The following is an 11,530-nucleotide window of genomic DNA, read 5'->3' as shown; positions in this document are numbered from 1 at the left end:
ATCAAAAAGCCATAATTTGACTTGAATCACTGACCTTCATATTGGTAACTCTGGATTTCTATAGAGTTGAATAGTTTGAGATTAACATTGGTACTGTATAATTTCCTTTCGTGTATTAATTATTAATAAACTAATGGTATTTTTTGACATAAAACATATCCAATAGGATGTCTGGAATATCTTATTTGTTTAGCTATTCATTGTAATGGATTCCATGCATCAACAGCTTAACATCTACAATGGTATTCATTTATTTGGGCATGAATACATCCATAAACAACTCTCAACAAAGAGAACATATCACTGATAAAAACAACAACATTTTTTTCAGTGTAAAATGCAACTGTCCACTGTGACACTGTCATGTATCTGAGAAACTTCAGTCAATGAGGCAAAATTGCAAAAAACACAATGATTAAACTGTACAAACTATCCTCTAAACTGTATATAATTAAAGAATTTCTTTGTAACCACATGTCTTGGATTCATTTAACAGTATATCAGGTTAAGGTAAGACTTTATTTGGGGAAATAGTGGGGAAATTCAAATGTCATAGCAGCATTTACAGTGAATTGAGATCAACAAATATTAGAAAGCACAATTAACAATTAAGATTTGGATTCATTACTGTAAATGATGTAGCTATCATTGAAGACTGAATAACTGTCCACTGCAGTGATGGAAGGGTTAATGGAATGCCAATGGTTTTGTACTGAATACAGAGGTGTGGCCTCAGAGCTGATGGCACCGCCCCCCTGAGCTGAGTGACAGGACTGAGCTTTTGACAGCAGCAGTGAGGGTGCTGACAGATAAAGAGCATGAAAATGGAGGATATGGATGTCTGGTGTCCCGAGGCCTTTGTTCACAGTGACACTTCCACAGCTGCAGACGATCACACCGCTCAGCTGGAACCATGAAAGCATCTTCATCATCGTCAGCCTGGGCAGTACTCATTCTTCTGCTGATTCAAGGAGCATCCAGAGCCTGCACAGGTACAGACACACTTATACACTTATTAGGAACTTCAAAAAGCAGATTACATTACAACTAGAAGGAAGTGGATCGTAGAAAAGATTCAGTCAGTAAAATAATTTTGTGTATAGCTGAAAAAAGAACAACATTTTTTTGTACAAAATTTCAGTGCTTTCATATACTTTTCCAAAAAAACAAAAACATAAAAAAATTCTCTGAAATTGTATTTTACTGTAAATTTGACAGGGCTTAATACTTTCTGATTTTCAGTTGTTTTGCTATTAGAATGGTTTTTACAATACTCTGACCATAATATTTAGTATAACTTTTACTTAAGATGTTCTGTTATGTTAATTTTTTTCATTTTCCTTGCTTAATTGTATTTGACCCTCAAAGACCCGCACAGCCACAAGGAACCAACAAAATCCACTGATGTAAAATATTCAATACTTGCTGATCCACTAATCCCATCAATGCATGTAAATAATTGCTGTAAAATGCAGTTTGCCGCCTTTTCATGGTCATCAGATATGACATATTTGGACGTTAAGCGGCTCTGTAGTTACCGTGGAAACACCATCATCTTCTACAGCACTGATTCACCAGTAAAGCCATGGAGTCTGGAGGAGACACTTGTTTTTATATTTGAATTCCTTCTACATTCTCTCCATTTGGGTAAAAGGCTGATGTTTTATTCAAGACATTTGTAATATGACCTGTCTTTTACATAATGGCCAAGCCAAGTGTACAGTTAAAGTGAATAAGATTTACCTCATGCATTATTTAAAATGTATAGGACAATCATTTATTACAGCCCACTTGATTATTACTTTCTCTCTGGCCTCAATAAGTCCCTCTACTTATTGACCAGTTCACCAAAATACAGAAATAATAATTTAATTCCAACTGACTTTTAGAGTAATAACCACTGTGAGATTCTGTTTTCAGATAAGCAAAATGTAGAAAAAAACAAAAGGGGGGAAAAATGAAAGAAACATTAATGACTGTTGTTGTAATTATATATTCTTATTGCTCTAAGAAAAATAAACAATGAAAAATGACAAGGCAACAGTACACCACTGTCCAAAATAATCATTTGCAAATGTAATTGGAGGAGAGTGGAGAAAAACAAAACAAATATTGCAATCTTTTCCATAATAATAATAATAATAAAAAATGTTTATGCTAGGATGGACAGTTCATTTAATCAAAGTGTACACCTACTGAAATGCAGCTATATGAAAAATGCAATTATATTACAATATTAGCCCCTCAAAAACCCAAACATCTACCTCCAACCAAAAGCATCATCTATAAATCCTCCCCCTGTAAATAACTCTGTGGTGATGTTGATGTAAAATAATATATTTGGTGAAATATATGAACAAACTAAAATTGTGTCATTGATTTTGTTGTAATTATTTAAGTAACAATTTGAAATGTTGAAAGTTGCTTCAGTCCATTTGTAAAAGCACATAAAATGACATTTCAGAATGTACTTAACTGAACAAAACATTTTTTTTTTTACCCATTTCACCCCCAGATATTTAAGAAGTAATTATTTTTGAGCACCTTCCAGTCAGTGAGGTCTAATTTGAACAAAATGACCATGAAATGTGGCGGCTCAGAGTACACAGTGGTTAGTGCTAATCCAAATGTTTTTGCAGTGAAGAAGCTGGGCAGCAGCACAGGGAGATTCGCCAATGCCACGCTAGTGCGACTGTCCGAGTTTCTGAGTGCAGGCTACAAGAAGGGAGTGAGACCGGTGAAGGACTGGAGGACGTCCACCACAGTGTCCATCGACCTGATGGTTTACTCCATCCTGAGTGTGGTGAGACACACTCGACCAAACGCCTCAGACATCAACATCCTCTTAACACATAAAGACTCTACTGCCACTGCTATGATAGATCCCAAATGAATTTTTCACTACATTTAACCTTTCTTGAGTCATGTATCACTGTTTATAATACTATTATCCTTTGCATTTTGTATTTTTCAGTGTAAATCAAGTATTTTCCTATATTTAATTCATAGACCATTTAGATCAGGGGTGTCCAAACTTTTTTTAAAGAGGGCCAGATCTGATAATGTGGAGATTTCCAGGGGCCAGTGGTCCCTTCGGACGTTTTTTAAACAGTAAAAATTACATATAAATGTGCTGTTCTACAATAATTTTATTTTCATTGTCACAATATAATTTTTTTAAATGGCAATGTAACCAAATCTACGCCACTCAGGTGTGAACAAATTAAAAAAAAAAAAAAAAAAAAAAACATTTCTGCCTTCCTTTCACATCTGGAGTCAGATAACATAGAACAAACTGTATAGAGTATCTTAAACTTCCAAAAAGTTGATAAAAATCTTAACCCCACATTCATTTTAAACATGACTTATATGAGTAATCATTACTCATATATTACTCAGTAATGTAAAGTCTGTTAACGTTTAAGATGAAAACATATGACTCTTACTCTTGTCTTTCACAAAATCATTCAGAAAGTAATATTTGTATCATATCTACAAGTACATAACACCAGCAGTTATAGGCAACTAACCTGGCAATTTGGTAGCCTGCCCTGGTGGTGAATTCATTGAACTCCCAGGTTCACATGAAGAGTCACTGTTGTGAGTTTAAAGCAGCTGGAATTTGCTTCACTTTTTCAGAACGCTCACTCCCTGCTAGCTCTTCGTATGCGTTAGCATGTTTTGTCTGCTAGTCTGTCTTTACATTGAATTCCTTAAACAAGGCAACAAACTCTCGACAAATTAGGCAAACACAATCACCTCGATTTTCAGTGAAAAAAAATTGTAAATTCCCATCTCTCCTGGAAGTGGCGGCCCTCACTGTCAACTTTCCTTTTTTTTATTTACAGACGCCATGGTTAGAAATTAGCGAAAAGGGTTCACGGCAAAGTCACAGAGCCAGATAGAGTTAGAGTGGTGCTGCCACCATGAGGTGAAAGGAGAAACTGCATTTTGAAACTTTCATGATTCATGTACTCTGTTCAACAGTCCAAGCGGGCCATGAAGAATACATTATAAAACCGAAGCTGTGGGCCGTAGAAAATCTGACCACGGGCCGTGATTGGCCCCCGGGCCGGACTTTGGACATGCCTGATTTAGATGTTCATGAAATCTCAGAGTAAATTCAAGGGTTAGTATATCAAAACAGAGAAAACTGAAGAAAAAGCGACTTTTAAAGCAAAATATATCATTAAGTGAACATAAAAACAGGCGTTATTTTGTTTGTGGAACTTAATATTTTGATCATTTTAATTAGTTTTGTTCATTTTTTAAAATCTGTTTTATCTCTTATTGTTTTATCAAAAAAAGGAAATACGTAATTTTTCATAGTGTCAGTACCGACAAAAACACAGCAGTGGAAACACGTATGTGATGCTGTGAATATCGTATTAGTAGAGGGATGACTAGTTACAGAGATCTAAAGAAAGCGGTTTGATTTGAAAATAATCTCTGACAGGTGCTCTATAGTTTTATTTATTTAAGGGCTATCGTGACAAAAACAGATCAGAGGGATAACAAGTTAAAGTGAAAAATATTTATTCCCACTGTCCCAAAGATGTCCTTTTGTTAATTATTTATTTTTTGTTTTTAAAATTTATTTATAAAGGTGTCCAGTCAGATGTTCCACTTTACAGTGATGCTGGGGGTCAAGTGATGAAGAAGATATTTTTCAACCACAAATTTAGTAGTAGTAGTAGTAGTAGTAGTAGTAATAATAATAATAATAATAATAATAATAATAATAATAATAATAATAATAAATTATAAAAATGCCTCCAAAACATAAAATTATCTGGATTAGATTGTATTATGTGTGTTCCTAAAATTTAAGGTGCACTCCAGGTAAAATGTAATCTTACCTGGTTAATTTTTTTTTTTTATGTCTGGACAGGCCATGTGGCAGTTTTTGTTGTTTGGTGTTCTGTTGTTTCTGCGCAAACTGAGCACTTTCAGCAGAGAGAAAATGGAGAGAAATTAATAGAATTACATTGGGATCACCACAGTCCTGCTATCAGTTGAAAAAACATGTGTCAATGCAATCACAAATTAAACACTGTCTGAAAATGATGTAATTTCTTGCATTTTCCTACAGGATGAAAAGAACCAGGTTTTAACTACATATGTGTGGTACAGACAGGTACGAAAATGGGATTTGCACCTGTTATACTTTGTTGGAGATCATTGTATTTCTCTGTTTTCTTTCTTTGTTCTTTTTTCTTCCAAGTTTAATTGTTACTATGCTTATTGTCTGGAAAGTCTTATTGTACACTAGAAATGTACAATAAATGTACATTTGCAGGATGACTGAAATATTGATTTGAAATATTTTCATGATAAAAATGTTCATATCAGTTGCTGTCAGTAATTCTCATGAAATTTTCTGTCTGTTATAATAATGATGTGATTATTTCATTGCAGCTGAATGAGATTTGTAAAAGACAGTTACTTGTGGCTTGAAATTAATTTGAAAACATAAAAATTTGTCTAAAACAACACAACTTGCTTAAATTTGGACTTTTTCTAGTTTTAAGGCCCATTGTTGTGAACTCACCTGAATGAACTAACATTTCTTATAGCTTGTTATTTCAACATATTTAAGATAACTCCTACTATGTCATGTTAACGTCATTCTAATTTTTGATCTTTTAGTCTTGGACTGATGAATTTCTGGTGTGGGACCCAGAAGACTTTGATGAAGTCAAACAAGTCTCTTTACCCACAGCAAATGTGTGGGTGCCTGACATCCTCATCAATGAGTTGTAAGTACTTCTGCTGCTGCTGGTTTCCTATCATACGTCCTGATGCTGTGTTATTGATGTATTTTTATGTGTGACTGCAGTGTAGACGTGGGGAAGTCTCCAGACATCCCTTATGTCTATGTCAGATATAATGGAATGGTCCGCAACTATAAGCCCCTTCAGGTGGTCACAGCGTGCACTCTGAACATCTACAACTTTCCATTTGACGTCCAGAAATGCAGCCTGACCTTCCAGAGCTGGCTCCACACCAGTAAGACTTTGTCCATTTACTGTCTTTACTGTGAAACTGGAACCGTTTCAAAGTTTCATCCTGGCATTAGTGGTGATTGTAGAGGAAATTGCATCTGTTCCATTCTCCTTCTCACATATAAACAAGCTCAATTTACAGCGCCTCTAGTATTCAAATAATAATTACAATAATAGTACAATCTAAAAAATATAACATTTAATATAAATGCTTCATGCAATCAGCTCAGACAAAGGCGTACCAGTGAACCTTTCGATCAGTGTCAAACTTAATACGTTCATTTCACTTCGACTGAAAATCACAGCTGTATTGACACATACTGTACATTGTTTTAACCCATAAAGACCCAGTGCTACTTTTGTGGCAGACCTAGAATATTTTTTTTCTCTGTTTTTGACTTTTCTCAAGTGATTTATCACCATTTATCATATTATCATCTGTATTTTGCGTTGTTTTTTTTTTTTTTTCTCCTATGTAAATTAGGTATTTTCCTATATTTAATTTACTGATCATGCAGATATTCACAAAAGCTCAGATTATTGTTGAGGGCTATAATATCAAAAAGAGAGAAAGCTCAAGAAAAAGTGGCTTTTTTAGTAAAATATATCATTAACTGAACATAAATCAAGTGTCTCCATCCAATGTCATTTATCAGACTCCATCAAACTGGTGAATCAATGTTGCAGAAGATGACAGTGTTTCCATGTTCACTACAGAGCCTCTGAACGTCCAAATGGATCATATCTGATGACCATGAAAACATGACAAGCTGCAGTTTACACCAATTATTTACATGTACTGATAGGATTAGTGGATCAACAGGTATTAAACATTTTACATCAGTAGATGCTTTTGGTTGCGGATGGCTGTTTGGATCTTTATGGGTTAAACTGACACAGCCTGTCATACACAGATCTAACTTATCCTCATGGTCTATTCATTGATTCATTTGTTTTTGCCTTATAAATGAAACCTATTAAACAGACAGAACAATTTCTTCTCCAGGATCAATAAAGTATAAAGTATATGATACGTAGTATAAATGCTTAAAAATAATTTTTACATTATAATATTAACATAAAATAGAGATTATGTGTAATCAGTATACCACAAATGCATTTGCCAATTTTTTTGTCCTAATATTTTTGTGTTAAAAACAGCATTTATTCCATGTTACCCAGTGATTCCAAATCTATGACAAACTGTACAAATGTAATGACAAATTCATACGTGTATGTAAAAATGTGCATTTAAAAAAACTCCAACAGTCAGTTCTTTTGTGGTGTGTCATGCGGAAGGTGAAGGCTGATGTATTGTTTGTCCATAATGTGCTTCTGCAGTTAATGACATTAACATCACTCTAATGAGGAGTCCGGAGGAGCTCCGAGAAGACAAGAGTGTCTTCATGAACCAGGGAGAGTGGGAGCTGCTCCACATACTGTCCAAGTACAAGAGCTTCAGTGTGGACAATGATGACTACTACGCTGAGATGAAGTTCCATGTGAGTCCGTTAAGTACAAAAGATAAAGGCACTGAGACACTCAGACAACACTGTTATTCATCTATAGATCCATATGGATCTGGATATCTGTGGAAATGTTTGTCAAGCACTACAACAGAGCTACAAACACAAATATCAGTTCAAACTTCACTGAGCCAAAGGAAGCCTTGTGTTAACGGTGTCCAGAAGTGTCTCTGGAGGCATCTGGGATGGACCGTCACTGAGTGTGGACCAATCAGTATCCAGAAACATTAACATAATGTACACTGAATGATGTATTCATTAATCACAAAACTTATATGTTAATTTTTCCCACAAAAACACTATTTTCCAGGTGGTGATCCGGCGACGACCACTGTTCTACACAGTGAACCTGCTGCTGCCCAGTATCTTCCTCATGGTGATGGACATAGTGGGTTTTTATCTGCCACCAGACAGTGGAGAGAGGGTGTCCTTCAAGATCACCCTGCTGCTGGGATACTCTGTCTTCCTCATCATCGTGTCTGACACTCTGCCCGCCACTGCCATAGGAACCCCACTTATAGGTCACACTATTATCCATTAAAGTTTTTTTTTAAGGTTACTGGTAAGGTTAACATTTTTTTCTTTGATTTGATTAAAGGATTATTATTTGAATAGGCGAGGAAAAAAAACAGTAAAAGTATGAGAAAGACATGTCTGAAAATGACAAACAACTTGTCCATTATTCAAAAACCAGCTGAAACAACAACTACAAAGTAAAAGGATATATAAATATGTATAAAAATATGAAGAGAGTAAGAGTGTTAAAGATTCCAAAATACCTCTGGTTAAATGACAACACCTCCAGTAAAATACTGCACCCCTCTTTTGAAAGTAAGACTTACAAGTTTTAATCAGAAAAAACAGGAGAGTCACAAAGTTCTTAGACAAATGTTGAAGACAAAGACTGTGTGAAAGACAGCCCCAGCAATTCTACAAAGAAAGAATCTACAGATGGAAACATAGGTGCAAAAGTGTTTAGACTCTAATGGAGTTTATATAGGAAAATAATTGTGTTGTTTTGTTAAATAAAGTTTTTATTACATTTGTCTGAGAACTTTTTGACTCTTCCTCATACTTTATTAACCCCAAGGGAAACTGTTGTGTGTTGCAGTTGCTCCATTAAGGTGTAATAAAAAGAGGCAGGAAAGAAATCATCAGTACAACAAAAATTATATAAATATGTCAGAATCAGAATACTTTATTAATCCCAGGGGGAAATTACTGATATATACATATAAAGCTCTAAATATATACATATGCATGTCTCTAAATATACATATACCAAATATACATATTAAAACACAGAAAAAGCACTTGACAATAAATTATCAATATGATAATTAAAAGAAATTTATATAATTGTCTTGCAAAACATGCTTTTGTTTGTAATTTTGGCCCTATCTTTATCAGTGATAATAGAGTATTCACTAAAGCAGTGTGTCAGACCTTATTATTACTGACCTGCTAGATGCTTGTTTGACACATATTTCTTCCTCCCTCCTCCCCTCACTGTTTCCTCCCTGCAGGTGTGTACTTTGTGGTGTGTATGGCCCTCTTGGTAATCAGCCTGACTGAAACGGTGCTGATTGTACGCCTGGTCCATAAGCAGGACCTGCAGCCTCCAGTGCCTCGCTGGGTCAAACATCTGATCCTGGAAAGAGCTCCAGTCCTCTTCTGCATCCACCAGAAACACCGTCTGTGTTCCACACTGTCCTCCCAGGCCTCCGATCTGGAGCACTGCAAAGAGAACAACTACGGCTCTGGTAAGGTCTGACAGGAGATGTATCACAACCACCCCACCCCCCAAAAAAAAAAACAAAACAAAACATGGCGTAGTGTAAAATACTGAAGTTATCCTGGTTTGGATGTGACTAAATTAACCTCCTGAGACCCAGAAAAGTGAAAGTTTTGCTTTTTTACATGAAATAATTGTCTTGATTGCAAACAGCATAACGCAACAGTTCTTTTCAGATACATTTTTTAAAATTTATTATTATTATTTTATGGAAAGTCCTTTGCAGCGGGTTTTTTTTTCATGTTTTTTTTTTTTTTTTGTAGTAAAGCTAAAGGAAAACTGTGAAGCTCGTGTCCGTCACAAAGGGCAAAAATGCATTGCTGGTTCCCAAGAGGTTAATTAATATGCTACTGTAAAAATAATCATAATCATAATAATCACTCAATTATTCCCCAATGGATTTGAGGAAGCAAATAGGTAGTGGCCTTCAATTGAACAATTACTGTACTGATTAATATGTTTCAGCTCTGACAAGTTCTGTACCCTAACTGATGCACTGAGTGGCTTCCCATTTTAGAAACAACTATTAGTTTGCCTGGAACATAAAGCCTGGACAATACTATGATTTGTCAGGTTCATTGGGCTCTCAATAGACTGGTTCAAGAGTCCAGACCTGAACCTCATTGTGAATCTTTGATTCTCCCATCATCAATACAAGCCTTTGGCCAAAAATTAAAGCAACTTTGGACTGCAATGAATATTTTGACATTTACTGTTAATTATTTTTGTAACTGATAAATCTATCAATTATTTGGAAAAGACAATCAGTCAGAGACTGACAAATAACTTGTCCTTGATTCCAGAATCAGCTGAAACAAAAAGCAAAAAGACAGAGAAAAAATATCTATATAGAAATAACAGGATAAAAGTATATATAAAAGTATCTATAGATATTAACAACAACAAACAAGTCCAATGACATCTACAAATAATATGTGCATTGGAGTCTTCAACACATTTGGATCCAATTTACTAACAACTTAAGATGGAACTAACATTCAACTTTGTGTTGATCCTGGCATCATGTGCATCACAAAGTGTCTGTGTGAAATGCAACAGAGGAACCAATGCTTAGCCCCAGCAAAAATAAGGAAATACAGCTTCAATGCAGGAAAATTGTGACTGAATATTTTTTTTATTGATTTGAGTTGATTAATCATTTCAGCTCTGCATGGCACAACATCTTGTTGGTCAAATGAAATATTGTGTGTGGGATTTTCTTTTGGCCAGGCAGTGTTTCACCCTTATATTTCAAAACAGAGAACTCATGTGCTAAACATTACCATTCTAAGTAGCTGTAGTCCTTTCCCTGAACCTTTTTGTGTCCTGGTTGTGGCCTGCAGCTCAGTGCACGCTTCACCACACCACTGAGATCAGAAGGCTCAGCCATCCTGAAAGAAACGGGGGGCTGTTGGGGCTGGGCCTGCCCCCGTCAAGGGAACCTCCCACACCACCCGTCATGGACAACATCCTGCAGGAAGTGACAGCGATCCGCCACTTCCTGGAGAAGAGGGACCGGTGCCGGGAGGTGGCCAAGGAGTGGCTGCAGGTGGGCTATGTGCTGGATGTGCTGCTCTTCAGGGTCTACCTGGTGTCCATGGTGGCCTACAGCATCACTCTGGGAACGCTGTGGTCGGTGTGGCAGGTTGCCTGAGTCCAGATACAGTTCACAGCTGAGGACACAGCAGGGAACTTAAAAAACCAGGGTTAGTGGATCAGTCCCACTACAGGAAGAAACTGACATAGTAATGAGACAAGTAGAGGCCTCATGGAGTGCACTGTGTTCTGTCTAAACCTACATGACCATTTTATCCCTGAAAACATTTTCAGTATGAACAACAGTTGAGGTCAGAAAACTTTATTGTTTCATGATGTTACTATATGTTATTTTACATTGTATAAAATATCCTATAATTACATAAAAATCCATTTCTTATTTCTTATTGAATATAATGGTACTTTAACAAAACATGCTTTTGTGTGGTCCAGTGGCTAAGGGAACCACTTGCAGAGGAAAATGTACATTAGAAAAGAGCTTTCAAATACATGCATTTATAGCCTGCAAGAAAAATAGAGAACAACAGCAAAGTACCTGCAAGAAAAGGTCCACTGTTTCCTCCAGTAGAGGTACAGATACTTGTGTAAAAGCAGAAGTGATTCCATTTCTTTACTGCAGTAAAAGTGACAAAGGCTCTTCAATGTCA

The 11,530-nt window shown here is 36.0% G+C and overlaps 1 protein-coding gene across 1 annotated transcript; it reads left to right on the top strand.

Annotated features, from left to right (window-relative positions):
- Positions 1-913: 913 nt before the first annotated feature.
- htr3a (5-hydroxytryptamine (serotonin) receptor 3A) lies at positions 914-11,087 on the top strand. The gene is made up of 9 exons (XM_030154508.1): positions 914-992; positions 2,640-2,803; positions 5,093-5,137; positions 5,650-5,759; positions 5,840-6,009; positions 7,347-7,507; positions 7,842-8,052; positions 9,058-9,294; positions 10,670-11,087. The coding sequence occupies exons 1-9, from the start codon at positions 914-916 to the stop codon at positions 10,978-10,980; spliced, it is 1,488 nt and encodes a 495-aa protein (XP_030010368.1). The 3' UTR covers positions 10,981-11,087.
- The last annotated feature ends 443 nt before the right edge of the window (positions 11,088-11,530 follow it).

Source organism: Sphaeramia orbicularis, chromosome 14, assembly GCF_902148855.1.
Source record: "Sphaeramia orbicularis chromosome 14, fSphaOr1.1, whole genome shotgun sequence".
NCBI lineage: Eukaryota > Metazoa > Chordata > Actinopteri > Kurtiformes > Apogonidae > Sphaeramia > Sphaeramia orbicularis.
Note: the sequence above shows the minus strand (reverse complement) of the source record. Positions and strands in the feature narration are given on the sequence as shown.

Coding starts and splice junctions, on each gene's coding strand:
- htr3a (XM_030154508.1), top strand. CDS start 914: ATGAAAGCATCTTCATCATCGTCAGCCTGGGCAGTACTCATTCTTCTG. Junction 993..2,639: donor AGCATCCAGAGCCTGCACAG/GTACAGACACAC, acceptor ATGTTTTTGCAG/TGAAGAAGCTGGGCAGCAGC. Junction 5,760..5,839: donor GACATCCTCATCAATGAGTT/GTAAGTACTTCT, acceptor GTGTGACTGCAG/TGTAGACGTGGGGAAGTCTC.